This window comes from Patiria miniata, unplaced genomic scaffold (genome assembly GCF_015706575.1).
Source record: "Patiria miniata isolate m_02_andy unplaced genomic scaffold, ASM1570657v1 HiC_scaffold_18, whole genome shotgun sequence".
Lineage (NCBI taxonomy): Eukaryota > Metazoa > Echinodermata > Asteroidea > Valvatida > Asterinidae > Patiria > Patiria miniata.
Window position 1 is genome coordinate 8,860,147 of NW_024037056.1, and position 18,415 is coordinate 8,878,561.

The 18,415-nt window shown below is 40.9% G+C and overlaps 3 protein-coding genes across 7 annotated transcripts in view; 2 read left to right on the plus strand and 1 right to left on the minus strand.

The window, feature by feature from the left end:
- The first annotated feature begins 222 nt into the window (after nt 1-222).
- On the plus strand, nt 223-6,397 carry LOC119724515 (uncharacterized protein C2orf50-like). 2 transcript variants are annotated; one of them, XM_038195601.1, is made up of 4 exons: nt 223-1,966; nt 2,730-2,769; nt 4,677-4,872; nt 4,929-6,397. In XM_038195601.1, exons 1-3 carry the CDS (start codon nt 1,722-1,724, stop codon nt 4,869-4,871), a joined length of 480 nt encoding a protein of 159 aa, XP_038051529.1. In that variant the 5' UTR covers nt 223-1,721; the 3' UTR covers nt 4,872; nt 4,929-6,397. The 2 variants fall into 2 exon arrangements, with proteins under 2 accessions (XP_038051529.1, XP_038051528.1); XM_038195600.1 differs by having other exon boundaries at nt 224-1,966; nt 4,677-6,397.
- A 4,407-nt stretch (nt 6,398-10,804) lies between these two features.
- On the plus strand, nt 10,805-15,463 carry LOC119724516 (uronyl 2-sulfotransferase-like). The gene is made up of 2 exons (XM_038195602.1): nt 10,805-11,384; nt 12,933-15,463. The coding sequence occupies exons 1-2, from the start codon at nt 11,214-11,216 to the stop codon at nt 14,103-14,105; spliced, it is 1,344 nt and encodes a 447-aa protein (XP_038051530.1). The 5' UTR covers nt 10,805-11,213; the 3' UTR covers nt 14,106-15,463.
- A 2,238-nt stretch (nt 15,464-17,701) lies between these two features.
- LOC119724517 (WD repeat-containing protein 35-like) overlaps nt 17,702-18,415 on the minus strand; it is a 42,186-nt gene continuing 41,472 nt past the window's right edge. For 3 of the 4 annotated variants that reach the window (XM_038195603.1, XM_038195604.1, XM_038195605.1), the window contains one exon: nt 17,702-18,098. In XM_038195603.1, coding sequence (XP_038051531.1) covers nt 17,933-18,098 — 166 coding nt within the window. In that variant the 3' untranslated portion in view covers nt 17,702-17,932. The remainder of the gene's footprint in view (nt 18,099-18,415) is intronic. The other variant, XM_038195606.1, reaches the window with a different exon arrangement.

The following is an 18,415-nucleotide window of genomic DNA, read 5'->3' on the forward strand; positions in this document are numbered from 1 at the left end:
CCATCTGCTTAATGAATACGGTTTGTTTTTTTGTTTATCAATATTTGTTCAAAATTATGCACCTGTCAGACGCGCACAAAACACCTGACTTGCGATTTCCGTTCATTTCCTATGACTGTGTGTGTAAAGGGCAGCATGCAGGCGGTATTATTAAATACACATGCGCAGTAGAGCGCCATTATGTTTGGCCGTCGCTTAGCAACAGCACACAGGTTGCAATTTGTTACCATCTGTGACAAAAGGCCTATGTGGGGTCATCAGTGGAGGGTTTTGGAATGGGCCTTATAATACACTGAAATCCCGCTACAGATCGATACGATAGATGGTATGTAAATACCCCGGCCAAGGTACATTGTACATCACGGCCGGATTTGGGGATTTTCCTTGCAACTGGTGTGTCCTTGGAACTCCATGGTTTTGTGCAATACCAACCGGTTTGCCGAACCGGTCACTTACACCATGGAGAAATAACCGAGAAAAGGACTCATACTCTGACGTGTCCCGTTGAAGTTTATAAACTACGAGAATCATCTTTGGTCATGTTTTATACATGTACACAACTTGATGAGGACAACAGTTTCTGCAGAATTGAAACTCAACATTGTAACGGGACGGATTGAAATCAACTCCGATATCTCAGTCTCGTCTATGGTAACACCATTCCAAGGACTGGTTCTGCGGTGTTGGGCCGATCGTTCCCGGCCGTCATTAGAGCCGGTTGCTGGGTACCGTGTGAGTCTCAAATGTTCACTCTCTGTTTGATCAGGGAAAGTTGACGAATACTTCAGCTCGGCGTGGCCTGTATGGGTTGTTTGCTGACAGATTATACTTTGCCAAGCTTCGAGATTGATGAGTGGTTGAAGCTGCTTAGATCCCGGGGGCAGAAGGAGAGTCATTGCATTATTGTCGGGCATGATGCCGACTGGCATTCTGTTTGTGGATAGGAAAGGACTATCCGTTGTGGACTCACAAAGGAATTACTTCAGTCCAACCTTTATGGATGATCATTTGTAACATAACCGGAGTTCATCAAGCACGCAGTTTCTCGTAACTGTCATCTGTCAACTTGGCAAATCGAGAACTCTGGAATTTTGGAAGACACTCCGTCCGTTCTTTCCCTAAAAAGGGCAAAAGTGAAAATGATGTGTACATGTAACTGCAGCTCATGCTTCATCGGCTGTTGAAGAATTATCTCAAAGGGCCTACACAATTGCTTTCAAAATGGTTCTATAGCCCTTGGATAATATATCGTTTATGTTAACAATAGCCTTATTTTGGAGTCAAACGGGAGGTGTGAAATTTCCCTGCTTTATTGTGTGTGCAGACTGCTTTACTCGTCATCAATACCGATCAAAGGGAAAATTATACACCTACGTCGAAAACGGAACTGAAGCTGTGAAACCTTTTCACTGTCACCGTACGTCAACACAGCGGACCGCCAAAAAGATTGTATGAATATACTTCTCCTTCAGATGCCGTATAGCCATGTAGTGGTATGACTGTTTTGACAACTTAAAACTTAGCCAACATGATTTGAAACCGATTGTCACTCTGAAAAGTTTTAACTCCCAATTTGGCAAAACAATCATCTGCGCATTATTCATCTAAACAACTCCAGACAAAACTTAGCTGAACTCATATTCTTCGTATTCAGACTACCTTGAACAATATCAATAACATTTTTCAGCTATTTGTAGTTCTGAAAAGTGTGTAATTTCAAAATGGCAAAACAGTATAGTGATCGGGCCACATCGGCCGGCTATCGGCTTCCCATTCCCCGTGTTTCCAGTGCCTACCACAAGAAGTGCATACCAGCAGAGAAGGAACGACCGTCAGGGAGCCGCTCTGCCCCGCCGCCGGTTACCAAGAATTACACGGAGGTTGACTACCGAGAGTGCGACCATGTGACCGGCGACCGGATCTGGCGTGAGTCGGTGGGTCGGGAGCAGAACGGTGTTAAGAAGTGGTAAGTTATTGCAGACAGATCGACTGTGTCCATTGACATGTCAATGGCAAATTCCTCTACACGTCAGTATCGCAAGAAATGGATTCCAATCTCAACACCAAGAAGCAGTAACAGAAAAAAAATTCCATCTTATAATAGTAACAGAACTTTATAACCCTCTGTACATCGGGCTGTAAAATAATGGGTTGGTAACTAAAAAGATATGAACTTGAACACTGAAAATGAGATCCATCTTGACAGCTTTCTTTTGATACCTTACTTGCGTATCTAGTCATGGATGACTTTAATCGAGAAATGAAAAGAGGACGAAATGAAGAGACGCAATACAACTTGAAGGAATATGACTTCAGAAAGTTGGCCTTTGTGGATTTCCATGTTGGGAGGGGATTCATTGCGATTGTACATGCAATACGATCAGAAACCACGCCCCCTACAGCAATCCAGTCACGGCTCCAATTTGATATAATTAGCATCCGGCCAATATTATATTCACTTCAGTTTGAGAGCATATATAATTTTGTGTGATATGATAATCATATGATATAAAACGGAAACAGTAGGTATTATCGTCTGGGACACCAAACAAAGCGCAAAACATATCGCAAAAATTCCCAAAACGCAACTAACCGAGCTATCTGAGGTTGACATTATTGCGGTAGCTTTCTACCTTAAATGTATGTGCGAGTAAATTCAGATGTTGTCTTTTGCCATGCTTAAAGGACATAATATCAGAAACACTTTTCCTTTGTTGATTTTATTTTAGGGAGGAAGGTTGGGGTTTCCTGAAAGACTATGACCAAAAGGTAAGTGCATTCGTGTAAAAATTTCACCCACATCATAACCATATTCTGTTCAGATGAATGCAGGATTAATTCGAGCCTATTGTATCTTTTGGCGAAAATAGAGGCCTTGAATAATGAAGATTACACATTGGCTAAATTCGAATCGAATTCCCTTTAGAGTTTGCGTTTGTGATTAAAATGCCCATGCAGCCGTCGGTAGCCTAGTAAGATCTGTCAATAATTCTGTTTGATTATGATGTCCCGGATGGAGTTCTGTTTGTTGTCATAACGGTCACGCGCACAGACGTTACTAAGCGCAGACGTTAACTGCTTAACAAAAGTAGTTTTGCGGTCATGCAATGTATCGTCCTCGTGACTGGATCTCAGCTGATTCAGGCATTAATAGCCCTGTCCGCACTGGACTTTTTTTTTGTCAAACTAACCGAGACTATGGGTACTTTTCCCATTTTAAGTCCAGTGCGGACAGCCTAGGACGTTTTCCTCTCAGTTACTTTTCCTGAGTCCAGCGGTTACTTTTACTGGCCAACTGCTGCCCAGGAAAACTTCCCACGCGCCCAGGAAAACTGACCGAGTCGCTTTTCCCGAGACGATTAGTCCAGTGCGGACAGTGCGAGTCGGTAAAAGCGGCTCAGGAAAGCGTACATCCGGCCCGAGCGCCCTGTTATGCATACAGAGACCGCACGAACCTGCACGTGCAGTGGCCGAACATTTTGTAGAAACACGCTGCGGTGTATTATCAAGTCCGAGCGGTAAAATCTCGTTAAAATATATGTTTCAACGGACAAATACATACACAGAGAAGAGAGATCACATTCTGAGAATTAATTTGCGGAAATTCTCTTTCTCCACCGATGTATGTTATTTTCTACGATCCAAATTCGTCCTGATACGCTACTGTAGTCATGCACGGAACATCATGGTCCGGTACCGTACGTAGGCCGTAGTCACTGGTTCCTGGCCCACATCATAGCTTCGATTCTGTAAGCATGCGATGGGAACCAACGAATACTGATGGCACTGCTGCCGCACGGAACATCGTACAGCGGCATGGCTTCGACGACGTGCATCACAAATGCGTCAGAATTATAGGCCCTTTCGTCAAGATTTAGCGTGTCAAGATGAAATAATATCGTGTAAACGATTATGTTATGCATGCAAATGGCGTGTGTAATATTACTGAGCGTATCGGTGGCTGAAAATGTGATCGGCAATTTGTTTTCTGCGTACGGTGAGTCATTATACTGACACTGTGACAGCTCGGTTACTTCTCCCACGCGGTCGGGGTAAAATTTCCCGTGTCGAAAGTCCAAGTGCGGACAGTGGTCACATTTGACCATTTTTCATTTTACCATCGTCTCGGTAAAACCTTCCAAAAAAAAAGTCCAGTGCGGACACGGCTTTAGTGCACAATTGACCAAGCAAAAGTTTCTACTTTTTAGCGCCGGAAACCAGACAATCGACTCCCGTGGGTCCCGACTGTAACATGCGTGTACATTGTGTACGAAGTGAATATGTACATAAATATGTACGTTTCGGCCAAACGTCAACTTTATATTTAGTAAATTTATTTCAGTAATTTTAAAACAAAGCTTTAGAAGTTTTGGCTAGTGAAACTTTTTAAACTTCGTTAACAATCACTGAAATGAATATACTAAATACAAAGTTGATGGTTTGCCGACATGTACATATGTATGTACCTACATGTATTTATGTTTAGAATAAACGATGAAAATCATGACTACGTGTAGTACATCGACCCAAAGACATGCAACACATCATTCCAGTGTCGAACAAATACATACATGTACACACGGGGTCCTCCTCAAACTGTTAAAGGAGAAAGCTAAAAGTGACGGAATGTCATTTATTTGTTTTCATTATTTTCACATATTTTGTTTGAACCATAGGGGAACCTGAAGGAGAAAGAAGAGCTTCCTGATAATCTGACTCGGTTTTCCAACAAGATTCCTAACACCGGGAACCAGGTGCTGGGTCACCGGCAAGCCACCGGGGCAGCCACGGCGATGGTCAAACTCCAACATCAGCTCAGTATTGGACATCAGAAAAAACACCACAAAGAACTCGTGTACGGGGCTGATTGATGTGTGGAGACATCACGGCCGCCATCTTGAGTGAACTCGTGTATGGGGCTGATTGATGTGTGGAGACATCACGGCCGCCATCTTGAGTGGAACATTGTTGATGCTGCCATATATTGCGACAATCCTATAATTGGTGCAAATACCAGGCATGAGATTTTTCAGACTTTTGCCTGAAATCAGACCTTTGAATGTGAGAGAAATACATAGGTACAGAAAAAATGCATCTTTCAGACTTTCATCCAGTTTCCAGACTTGTTTTTAATTAACAATCTCTCAAAGTATACTCTGTAAAGACGGCACTAGTCAAAGAATGCAATCAAGTCATCCAGATATTATTCCATTTAAAGGGCAAGATGTATTTTAAATATACATGTACTTCGTCAACTGTTTGTGTTTACATGGTGTGATGTCAATGCAGCTAGTCGCAAGCCTGGCTAAATGCTGCCGATATATTTCTGATTCTATAGTGCCAATCCTTGGCTTTTCTGGAAAACCTCTGGAAAAGCATTATTGTTGTAAGCATTATATTTTGTTGGAATAGAAACGTTCCGTGTGGAAGCCGCCAGTTTAAATTAGCTTAGGCCTACTAACAAGCTGAAAATAATCATCCTGATATAACAAGAGTAAAAGTGGAGTAAAAACCTGCGATTTATGTCAACCCAAATATACGATTTATGTCAGTAGCTTTTCTACGGAGACGGCACATAGGTTGATTTGAACCATCCAGAACTGACAAAAATAAAAATATTGAGCTATAGTTTAAAGTTACCAGCGGTATTTAATGGCGATTATGGCTTTAGCCATGCAGGTGGTAAGGCCATATCGCCTGATGGTTCAGCCCAAAACATAAACCTATCGGTTATAGTTCAGCCCAAAACATAAACGTTTACCTGCATAAAATTATCTGATACGATACATGCACCAAAAAGCCAAGGCGTCATGTCTCAGAATAACATAGACATGAAAAAAAAAAGACATTTATCGTTCGAATCATAATTTTATACAGTTTGTATGTATTCTATATTATGAAGCCATGTGTACATTAACGTCGTATACAATCATGTACAATAATTTTATGTAGGCCTAAATTGTAAAAACACAATCCACAAATATATTATACATGTAGCCGTTTCTCATTTCCAGCCAATTTGTTTTTATGTACGTATTGTTAGCATCAGAGTAATACGAGTGATGCACTACGGACATTGAATTTTCATCATTTTGGACTTTGGATCCACATAGCATGGAGCGATCATGATCATTATCATTTCAGGGGAGCAGTGCTGTTTCGCCAGAAAGCCTATGTACATGTAAATGTACAAAAAAAAAAAATTCTGATATGTGAATGTATACTGTAGAATAATAAAGGAAATACAGTACATGTACATCAAACAATACTACGGTTATTATACGGTCAGCATTACTGATGTAGACTGTGCCACATACCCCAATCCTTACAGTATTCCTGCTGTCTTAAGATTTGATTAAAGAGCAGTTGAACGTTTTGCTTGTTTGTTGTTAACATTTACATGACTATAGTGTCCTTATCTCCAGTAGGCCAATATGATGTACAAAAGTGAACAATGGGTTGGATACCATTGTATCGGATAATACGAAATTCGGATATAACGAACATTTTGACCGGGTGCTGCGGATACTAACGGGAGTCGACTGTACAAAATGCATACATGTACATGTTGTATGACTGTCTTCAAGGTTCTCAAAGACAAAAAAATAAAATCGTTGAACAAGAATGAGCTCAAGAATAACTACATGTACATGTACCTGGCTTTTAGCGATTATATTAGGGGCCAGGAAATGAATATTACAAAAAACAACAAATGTCGTTGCTTTTTTATCCTAAAAGATATCGCGCTATCCTTGTTAGTTTATTGATTTTTTCCCCCATTCAAACTGTGCACCTTTCCACCAGCACCATTGATCACATGTACATGTATATCCATGATTTTTTTTAACATCAGAGGGCGCTGTTACTATAATTGCACGCAGGTAAATGTTATTTGAACCTGAAAAAGTAGCCTGCTTTGTATAAGGCGTGGAATAATGTGCAAACCCGACCCGAAACCGAGTTCGGTTCGGTTTTTCCATCAGTTCAGGCCAAGTTCGGGCAAGGACCATTAGTCGACTAGTGGTTGATTTGTGACGTACCTTACGCCTGCGCACTGATAGCAACGTGCGAACGTCTCTAGTCAAACGCTGGTCAAAATGTCATCGCAAAACTTCTGGATCCTGGCTCTCTGCTTGCGTTATGAAAGCGCGCGGCTATTGGTTACCAGCGACGCAACCAACCCCAGTAGGCTGGTTCCAAATACAATGTAGTCGTCTAGCGTAGTCAACCACCGTCGACTAGACAGAGTTCGGGCAAACGTTAGTTAACCATTGGTCAACTATAGTCCTTGCGCGAACTTGGCCTCAGTTGGGTGGGTCGGTTTCGGTTTTGCCGCTTTTGCGAATTTCGGGTCGGGTCGGTTAAACCATCTTGTAAAAAACCCGAAAAAATCCGGGTGAAAAAAAAGTGAACAGTTCTATCACGCACGTGTAGCCCAGCGATATGGTGTTCACCGTTCAATACGGTATGATTTGTTACTGAGAGACGACGGTTTGCAAAAAAAAGTCACTCGAAGCGGGCAAGTTCAGGCACCGTAAAGCGGACACAGTGTTCGTGAAATATAGGACAATTTGCCCTAGCCAGATACATGTATTCGTTGTTTTTCTGCAGGGTCAGGCGGTTCGGGTCGGTTTTTAACATATGAAATTTTATGAAAATATAATGCCCTGCAACATATATATTTGCTTGTTTATTTTTGCAGGCCTTTATACAGTTTCAGAAAGTGGTTTCAAATTGCGCGCTCCAGTTCAGAAATTGCACACACTATTCAGAACGAAATAGGAGCACCCCGATCTTAATTTTAAAGTTGAGAGTAAGTAATTGATAAATTGTCGTGGGCTGATTTTTTTTCGTGCGATTTCTCATTTCTCGTAACTGATGTAATGCTAGAAAATTATCAATTCAATACTTGAAATCTATTTTCAAGGTGCCACACCCAAAAAGCACGTATACACCAACTTTAAGTTAAAAACAGGAGGGGGATAAAAGGCGGGGAAAAAAAAAGAAGAATAAGAGGCGCGAAATCATATGTTTGTTTCATTTAATTGGTTGAGATGGGGGGCAAATGTCCATGCTCACCCTCAAAAAAAATAATCAATCTGGAAAATGCTTGAAAAAATGGGGGTTTTCGGGGAAAATGTGCTTTGCCCCCTCTAGAAAGAAATCTGGGCGACGCCCATGGAAAGCGGTGATGGAACCCAAACCCCAAAATTATATTTCATACAAATATGTACAACACCAAAAATACTATCTGGAAAGCCATTTTCATAAGCTACTTTTCGATGAAACAATTACTGAAATTACTCAATCCGTTCACAGGATATCACCTAATACATAAAATTTTTGAATAAAATATAATATAATAAACACAATGACCCTAAAACCTCTTTCGTCCAAAAATGTGATTTCAAGAATCGTCGTCACAAGTGTCTTCAAACATCACCAGCGATGAAACCTCAGTTTAAAATTTAAAAATATTGAACAAAGTCCTTTTGAAGGGCCGTCTTTAAAAAAATTGGATTTTGTAAATCATATTGTTTGCCTAACCAGGGTTGTTAATAAAGATATGATGTACTATTGTGTTGTGGACAGTTGTTGAAACAAGTATTGTGTGTCATATTCTTTGTTGTACCAAACTGTCAGAATACGCACCAAACTGCTTTTTTGTTGAGGAAACAGGTTTTAGGGTCATTGCGTTTAAATGGTGATATTCTTTGAACGGATTGAGCAATTTCAGTAATTTCTTTCCATCTAAAAGTAGCTTATGAAATTGGCTTTCCATTTATTATTAGTTTGGTGTTACACATTTTATTAAAATACGATATTAGTTTTGGGAGGTTTGGATTTCGCTGTTTTTGACTCAACCTGTAGGACAGCGGTGATACAGAAGATGATAACAATGATTAAAGATTATGCTGATGATGACAAACGTTAGTGACGGTAGTGATGACATTTAAATGTGGTTATCATGATGAAGTTGATGGAAAACTATGTCAGATTATAGTTGGGCATAATGCCAAGGATAATTATAGACTTATATAACTCAGGCACCTTCAATTTAACTTTGAGTTAAAGTTAAGCAGATTCAACAACCAAGGAACAGTAGCGTGTGCTTGACACGACTCGAACTTTAATCATCCTTTCTGAGAAAAAAACCTCGAAAAGAGTGAGATGGCTATTTCATGGCATGTTCAGAACCGTTTTCAGTAAATGTGTCTCATTTCTTTAAACTAAGAAATGAAAATCATTTTTAATATCATTTTGTCCTCAATTTCTCAAACAATTTTGATTGGTATAATTTAAAATCAGGCCGCATAGTTGATTTGACCACGGATCCTACACGCAATGATTAACGACTCGGAATAACTCCTGGTTAGACGCGTGATAATGATCCGTGAAGACCTCGGCTAAAGGTGGCAAATATCATGAATACTATTCAGAAGATGGGATTTTTTTGCGTCGGGGTGATGTAAATCAAATTAGGTTTTGCCTTTCACCGACCTATACACACTCACACTGTATACTCAGTGTGTTACCTCTCAAAGTGAAAGTTGGAAAAAATCACTCGGGTGGGACTCGAACCCACGACCTCCTGCTTTCTAGTGCAGATGTTTTACCACTTGACCACCGAGCTAACGGGATCGGTTGGATCGGTTGGCTGGTCCAAATCTAATGTACAAGCAGCGGGTACACATTAACTATTCATAAGATGGGAATTTTGTTTTGCGTTGGGGTGATGTAAATCAAATGAATGACTTGTCAACAAAAACCCAGACAGCTTAACCGCTTCACTACACGCGGTGGAGATCAAATTTGCAGGGTCTGGTGCCCGATTTGGTGTCAAAGTCTGTCAAGCCAGCTAATTATATTTTTGAATATTCATGATCCTACGTTTTTGGCCTTTATTATTGAATTCTGATTAATAATTGATAACTACATGTTAACGCCGAGCACAATATTTTGTTTTAGCTTTAACATGAACTATGAAGTGTCGCATTTGTTTTATCGGTTCGGAACCACATCTCCCTGCATAATATAATCCTGCAAGCATAATTAAAGACGATATTTAGGTAAACGGTCGAAAAAGGTGTCACATCTGACGTTTATTTCCCAGGGAAATACTTCATCTATGAGGACAAAAACTGCACAATACCAACGTTATATCCGAACTATTTATTTTAAAACAATTTTGGAACAAGTATTTCTTACATAAGGAGGGGTTTTACTTAAAGTTTTATGAATAGTTCCGTTTAAGATGTCATGCAAAAACAAAACCCCGACAATATGGCACACCTGGCAAATTCGCCATTAACATGTCAACGGATATTAAGGCCCGTTATCACGCGTCCAACCAATTAAGGCAAGTCCGCACAGTGCATTTTGTACTAGAGCTCAGAACAGTCTTTCATCTTTGTGTGAAGGATCCGTTACACGTACATTTTTTCCATTTTGTCCAATATTCGGTGAGCTAAGAAGGAAAATAACTTCAGAGTGACGACAATTAAGTTGGTGTCAAATCTTGAATTGTATATGGGTCTATTAAAACAAAAATCCTTGTCTGTGAAAGCATTTTGTTTCTTACATTAAACTTTTGAATTTTTTATTTGAACATTTGTATCATGTAAAAAGAAAGTTTGTAATACTGTAGTATAATTGTTCATTAGTACTCAGTTTTATAAAGAATGAGGCAGCGTTTACAAAGTTATGCGCTGGCCACCATTGTCCTTTGTACCGTGATATATAATGCGATCTGATCCGTTGCTCTTGAGGGTGAGGCATTACACTTATCGATTTCTGACGACAAATGCTGAAGTGAAAAGCCGCCGCGTTACACAATACTGTGCCTGCCGAGCAAATCCGCTGTTTAGTTTATGCAGTTGTATTCAGTTCAGCGCTAAAGGTGTCATCAACACTCACAAGCCGGAGGACGGATAGGGAGAACTCCGTGTTTTTCTTCCGTTATGTGGACGGTTGAAGAACCAAACCGTCTTACTTTTATAAGTTGACTTACGCCTGTAGAAACTTAAAAAGTAACGTAGGACTACATACACAGAGAAAGTGTTGTTGAAGAGAGAACAGTTTTCTTGACTTGGACCAAACTATAAGCCATGGACGACCATTGTGCATCTCTGATGTTCACTTGAGAGTGTATAGTTTCCAGTGGGATGACGATAGTTATTTGAGTTTCTGCAACGGAAAACAAGTTTGGCGCAATGAGGTGCATTACAAGGCTCGCACTGGTCGGTTCGGCGTTGGTTGCAGCCTTGCTCATCCATGCCTTCATGAACGTGAGCCTCAGTGATGGAGAACGGCATAAAGCATTAGAGAGGCAAGTACATCGCATGGGAGACGAATCTACGCCGAAGCACAGTGAGGATAATCGTGTAAGTATTCGAAGTGAAATGTTTGCGGAAACACCGCAGAAAGATGTGGGCCCGTATTGTCAATAGTGGGTTTTGAGAAGATACAGTAGGGTTACAGCATTGATCTCAATGACCTAATTATCTTCGATTTGCTCCGATTGTCTTCAGGTGAAGACAACTAAACTTAATAATCATCAAATAGTCGTAACCGATCTTACCTACTTCTAATAATTATTTTCCCTGTAAATTTTCAGAGAGGCGTGCCGCATATTATCGTTGAGCCTGGTTAAGCCTACATGTTGCCAAAATGTTAGGAGACAGAGACAGAATAAACACTGTCCAACAAAACCCTCAATATTTCGTCAACCAAAGCAAACAACCATTCAATTAGAGAATATTATTTCCTTTCCAATAATGTGGAGTAGATATTACACTAATGATTGGTTGAAATTGCTGAAGCAAAAACAAACGCCGACGGCCTTTACTCTGTACCTCATGAAAGAGCACTGCATTATGCAGGATATCATGGATAAAGTGTGTCTACTTGTTATCTTGTTAATGTTAATCCAATTGTTATCTATGAAAACCGGTCGTGTCAGTAAATTGTTGAACTTTATGTTTTCTCATGTTTACATCATACCTCGCATGCAAATAAATGTTGTTGATTAATGTTTTTTTTTATTGCGGAATGACAAACCTAACATAAATTAATTCGTACTCGGGCTGATTTTAAAAATGAGGTTAAATGGCGGTTATCTCTGACAACAAAGTGACCCTGTCGCATTATGAATAAATTATGCCTTTCCTTTCTGTTGGGTTGTACTAACCCGACATACCCTTTGATCGCTTAATCCTTATCGATCTTCAAGTCTGTAGGAACAGAAAATGACAAGCTCAGTTGGCTGAAAGAAAGAGAGACTAGTTTCGACCTTGTGTCTATGTTTTGTATAATACATAGAGTCTGCGGCAGCAAGGGTCGACAACAATGGAAGAACATCTATAGGCCTACAATGTTACATTCCCACATTTCGTGGATGAAAAATTAATAAGAAAATGTAGGGCTCTCGTGAAATGTCCACAGCTTTTATTGATTGTCCGCCGACAAGAAGTGAAATCGACCCACAGACATCAAAAACAAACCCCCAAGCCTGGCGCGGTTACACGAGGTTGATTCTTTTCTTTTTAACGGAGACTTTAATCGATGTTTTGTAATGTATATGATGATGAGCAGCATGTATCAAAACATGCCCACTTTAATGGGATGCTGTGAAAAAGTCTGCTTTGGCTGTCATGAATAAAAAAAAAGCCATCTCATACGATGGAATCCAAACATTTTTGAAAGGTTTGGGATGTTATCTGGGCTATTAGGCCCGAAAGATTCCGACAGACGTTGAGATTCATATTCGTTTACTACTTACCCGTTGAAACACCTGTGAAAGAGTAGTTCTGTCTTTAAAGATTATGCTTTTCAAGACAGCAGTGTATGTGCTTTAGGCTAAAAAAGTGATTGTCATAAGTATAGGCGTATTATCATATTGAGTGTCAGAAGTTGACCCTCTTTTTCCATAGGTTAAGACGGTCGCCAACGTAGAGACACAAGCTGAAGGCGTCAAGCTGACAAATGTCTCGCATCCCCTCAACATCTTCAAAGAAGAAGGACATCCCAAGATACCCCGTCATCAACGGAATACAGACGATGGACTGGAGCACAAGACAGGAAACAATGACAAGATACCCCACCGGCTGAATACAGATGACAAGCTGGTGCGGGAGGCTACGAAGAATGATGATAACCCGCCAGCACTCGCCGACCAATCAGCGAGCGGAGAAAACATAGCTGACGAACTCCACGTGTTGTACCAGGAGTTGCGCAGTGACCCCGCGACCGTATCCAAGGAAGTGATGTTGGCCCAGAAGTTCACCTTCATTAGAATAGCAATGTGCGGGAGCCAGTCACTCATCAACCCCATGGCAACGGTTGCCAAGAAAAATGTCCCTTCTCTAACTTTGACTATGGTACCTGAAAGCATCACCAAACGAAGGGGTGAAGGATACGCGTTCAACGAGAAGCTCATTTTTGAATATTTGTATCGATATCCCATCCCTTACCTAAGCATCGGTGGTCACCGCTTCATCAACTTCCGAAGGTACGGCGACTTTCAGCCAATCTCCTTAACCGTCTTCGCTGACCCTGTGGAGAGGTTCACCAAGCTGTTTTACCTCATCCGGAAGGTGTACATGAGGCAAAAACGATGGGGAATGAAAGCTAAGAGTAACATCCAGCTCAGACCAGAAGCAAGGAACACCACTCTTGCGAGATGCGCCATGCTACTTGATAAGAACAGGCTGGACTCCAGGCTTAGCCAGATAATCCAGAGGAAATACTGTGGCTTCGAACTATCGTCCCTCGCACGCGTAATGTGTGGGGAGGATAAGCGATGCAGCCAGCATGATGCAACCAACTACACCCTGCAAGAGGCACTCAAGAACTTGGAGGACTTCCTCGTGGTTGGCTTCGCTGACGATATGGAGACGACTGTTAGAGTCATGGAGAGACTTCTGCCGTTCTACTTGACTGGTTACCAACAGGAATTTCTGGACCAAATTGAGAAGGAAACGAAGAGGATACATTCCTTGGAGGTGACTAACATGCTACGGCGGGTGTTGGAGACTGACTATGTGTTGTATGATGCAGCGAAGGACCGCTTTGAAAAACTGAAGCAGGAACTGAAAATTGGATGAGTGGCGGACGGTAAAAATCTGCACAGGTGATGAATTTGTGTCTGATTGGCTTTCCGTTTATTTGATATTCGCCTGTTTGGCATTCGACTTGACATTCGCCTAATGAGGTTTGATGAGCAGGCGTAGTTCGAAATTTGGATGGACTCTCTGTCTTTGGTTTGTATTGCGCATGCCTTGATGAGTATAATTAGGACACTGCCAGGTCACACGTGAGGGTTAGATTCATCAGTGTGTCCATGGTACGGGTGCATTAACGACAGCGTTCGATTAGTGTCAACCACCACTGCCCCAGCTCGCGAGCGGGTCTTGTGGCTGTCCGGGTACCGTAACCGGACGATTTCGTGGCAAGCTAGATTAAAAATGGTGGGAAACTCAATACGAAGTGAGTACAATGGAGATATTTATGACACAAATATTCCCCAATTATTAAGTGTTCAATTGGATGGACATATTTTTTTTTATATCTTCCGATTCCAGCAACTATTGATCTGCTAACAGTGATAAAACTTTGTTTTTACCAGTGAGGCATACCAGGTGTGTTTGCATTTTAAAGTCCCCCGCGCAACAACCATTGACCTTAACTTTTCAGAATGCCAGGCGAATACACCCCAGCGTTCGATTAGCCTCATTTCGTGGTCCCGGAGTGTAAACCCCGGGTATACACCGGGAAGCTACTCCAACACATCCAATGTAATTAAAGAGACAAGATTTAATACATTCCAAAGTGTATATAACACAGGAAAAGGCCGCCATGGTACGTTTGAAATCAGTCATGCTGGCACGCGATTTTCTTTTTTTACCGTTTTTCTTCGGAAGTTGTTGGATTTACAGATTTATTGATCGCATTATTGATCGATTTCCGATTGACTGATCAATATTTGACGCAAGGATCGACCATTCACTAATTCAATGGACTGAATGATTGAACACATTGATTTACTGACTGCGATACAGCTTTATTGAGCGGTTAACTTCCTTCCAATATTGGATTTCGCTATTGGATTATTTTTTTTCAGTTTGAGTATGCCCACATACGACTCGGTGTGGACTTTCAGATTCTTTGCATATAAATTGCCGTGTGAAAGAGAAAGTATCCTTATAAATGGTGTCAATCATTTTATTCTATGCGGATTTATAGACCTTATGCGTAGCAGCCATCATAGAGGATACTGCCTTGTATTGCTGGTACACGTATACAATGTATTGTATACAAGGCAATGTATATACAATGCAGGTACATACCAGCATTGTTATTATGTACATTGTATACAATTGCTGGTACAATGTACCAGCAATGTATATACAATGTAATGTATACTGCCTTGTATACAATGTATTGTATACAATGTATACACATGAGTGAATCTTTTGTGCATTCATTGTTACTCAATTAAAATAACAAAAGATGCCCTCTAAGATGGCCGCTACGCATAAGGTCTATACCCCGTACGACAATGAATGGGCTAAATCCGGCCCGCTGGTAGACTGAAGCATGAAAAGACTTTGAGTGAATAGATATTCTGAATCAATTGAATAGAATGCTGTGCGCCTTTTGGGACCAGCTTTTTTAGCGTCCGTCCTGTTTTAATTACCCAAAAAGGTAACGCCCACTATCAAAGACACCTCTTAGCCATATACATGTCCTTATGATTTATTATCATACATTTCTGCTAACTGAGTGGAAACATTTACAACATTTGATCAAACACTAAAACATGAAAACACTTCTGATAACTAACATTTAGTTATCTACAGCACAAAAATAACCTTTGTTAAAGATATTTATACCTCTATGCACTCGTAACTGTTCAATTTTACTTAAGTACATCCATTCAATGTTCTGTTGAAAAAAACAAAAAAACACTGGTAATAAAAGTCTAGAAGGTTAATTTGGAACTTTGTTGAATGTAACAGTCTCATTACTACCTCCGCCAAGGAGAGTTCGTTTTCATCGGATTTGGTTAGTTTGTGGGTTGGTTGGTTGGTTTGTAATTAGTCCGTTAACAAGATAACTCAAAACGATATGGACGGATTGGCATGACATTCAAGTACATGTTATCTGGATCTGGGTATGATACAGGATTTTTTAAAAGGGTTCTTCACCATTTATGCCAGTACATGTATTTCTTTTGGGTGTACTGACAATATGGCGGGGAATTGTTTTTTTAGCCTTGGCGGAGGTTTGCGCTCTCTGAGTGCTTTCTAGTTTCATAATGAACAACCTTTTTATTCCTGTCAACATGAGTATTTCAATATTGGGTATTTGACTGTTTTCCACATACAATGATGGTGGCCAAAAAATCCTTTAACGTTTCAAAAATTTAGACAGATGAAATTTGCAAGTGATTTTCTGGATTCCGCTTTGCACTCTTTTGACTTTGCTTGTTCGTAGCAATGGACTGATCCAGTAAACTCCGCCCAGTGCGTACGTGGGCAAATTAACACGTGCTCCTCTCCAATGCCACACTGCATTTTACTTCCGCGCGCATCATACGCGCGTGCACGCATGTCGGACTTTAGTGCACGCACGTCGGACATAAATCACGGCTGTGATTGGTCAGAACACCATGGGGCGGTGCTTACTGGATCGGTCCATTGGAGGAGGCAATGATCAGAATCAACTTGTACTCGTTGAGATATGGGGGATGATCCTATTGGCCATCTCAAACCACCCACAGCCCAACCCCCGAGGGTTTTCAGACTTGGGATACATCTTCCCAATAAACCCTTGGATTTATGTCCATATCATTTGATTTGTTTGAAGGGCACAAATCCCATGATAAGAATCCACAACAGATCCTACAACTAGATCAATGCATCTGCAAATTGCTTGCCGAAGACATATAAACCCCAACCACCCATCAACATCTGTCACTGTGACTTTTCTGTTCTTCACTGTTTATTGTAGTTTGTAGTACACACATCAAGTTTCGGCAATGTCCATAAAAAACCCAAACAAGCAACCAAATTCAGGAACTCATGACTCATACTATGAGTTCTGGTTGAAATCTCAGAAGAATATCAGATGAGTAGTAATTAGAGCTTAGAATATGGAGCTGAAAGTTGTAAAACGCAATAAAAAGGGGGGAGATTGAGGGGAAACTAAACATCCAAGAAAACAATATTTGGTTGAGCCTAAAAGCAACACAGGATCTATCAACAGTACATGTATGCATTTGCCAGGAAACAACTCTCCAAAGCCCTTTTCACACTAGCCCCTCTCAACCCAGGTTGAACTCTACCCTGGGTGAACCCAGTGCCGCCCAGGGTAGAGATTTTTTTATATTTTTCAACCCCGCGTTTAACCCTGCATCGTTTCACACTTGTTTCATGCAAATCAAGCTTATCATGCTCAGTTACTACCGCAAGTGTTTTGAACCCTGGCAAGAATTTCAACTCGGGGTTGAAATTCTCAACCCTGGTCTGGAGCAGGGTTGAGTTCAACACGGGGCGAGATCAATCTCAGGGTTGACGCAGGGTTGAAATTCTTCAAGTGTGAAACGATGCATGTTTTCAACCCTGCGTCAACCCCGAAATATGTTTAGTGTGAAAAGGGCTACAGAGACTCTGCCCATCAAATTTTTCATACCAAAAAAAAGAGGAAACCCTGCGTCAACCCCGAAATATGTTTAGTGTGAAAAGGGCTACAGAGACTCTGCCCATCAAATTTTTCATACCAAAAAAAAGAGGAAATATACAGTGATGAAAACTTATCATTGATGAATTTTTACATTAAAATCCAGAAAAATTTCACCCCTGATTAGAGGAGTTGTTACTTTTCCGAGTGCGACAACCAAAAAGCATGGACACAGAACACTAATTTGTGTCTAGATTTGTGAGTGACAGAGTGGGCATGTACTAGCAGTGCGAATCTCGCTCTCGTAGGCTCGATGCTTGCAGGTATCACACATCCAGAACAGATTGTCCATGATGGGACGACCAGTCACTATGCAGGTAGGGAACTTGGAGTCGCAGCTAGCACACATGGAGGACCTAGGAACAACAACAGAAAACATGTCTAATGGACAAACGAGGCCGATCCTTAAAGCTATAGTCCATCATTTGCAGCCATCCGAAAAGTAACTGGAGTAATTACTGTTGAAAAACAAACTTGGTTGAAAGATAGTAAGGGAACTAAACTCCCTGTGAAATTATTCTTTCCGGGAAGCTGTCATTTTGAAGTTATCAACGAAAGAAGGCATTTCCAACGGTGATTCTTAAGAAGCACCGTAGGAAAATTTAAATTAGTAGTTCGTTTTGTTATTCAGCGCAGTGCGCACAAGTATTGGAACGATGCACACGCGCGCGCG

Excerpts from the sequence above, each read along its gene's own strand:
- LOC119724515 (XM_038195601.1), top strand. The coding sequence starts at position 1,722 with ATGGCAAAACAGTATAGTGATCGGGCCACATCGGCCGGCTATCGGCTT. Across the intron at positions 1,967-2,729 it reads CAGAACGGTGTTAAGAAGTG|GGAGGAAGGTTGGGGTTTCC; the intron begins GTAAGTTATTGC and ends ATTTTATTTTAG. Across the intron at positions 2,770-4,676 it reads TGAAAGACTATGACCAAAAG|GGGAACCTGAAGGAGAAAGA; the intron begins GTAAGTGCATTC and ends TTTGAACCATAG.
- LOC119724516 (XM_038195602.1), top strand. The coding sequence starts at position 11,214 with ATGAGGTGCATTACAAGGCTCGCACTGGTCGGTTCGGCGTTGGTTGCA. Across the intron at positions 11,385-12,932 it reads AGCACAGTGAGGATAATCGT|GTTAAGACGGTCGCCAACGT; the intron begins GTAAGTATTCGA and ends CTTTTTCCATAG.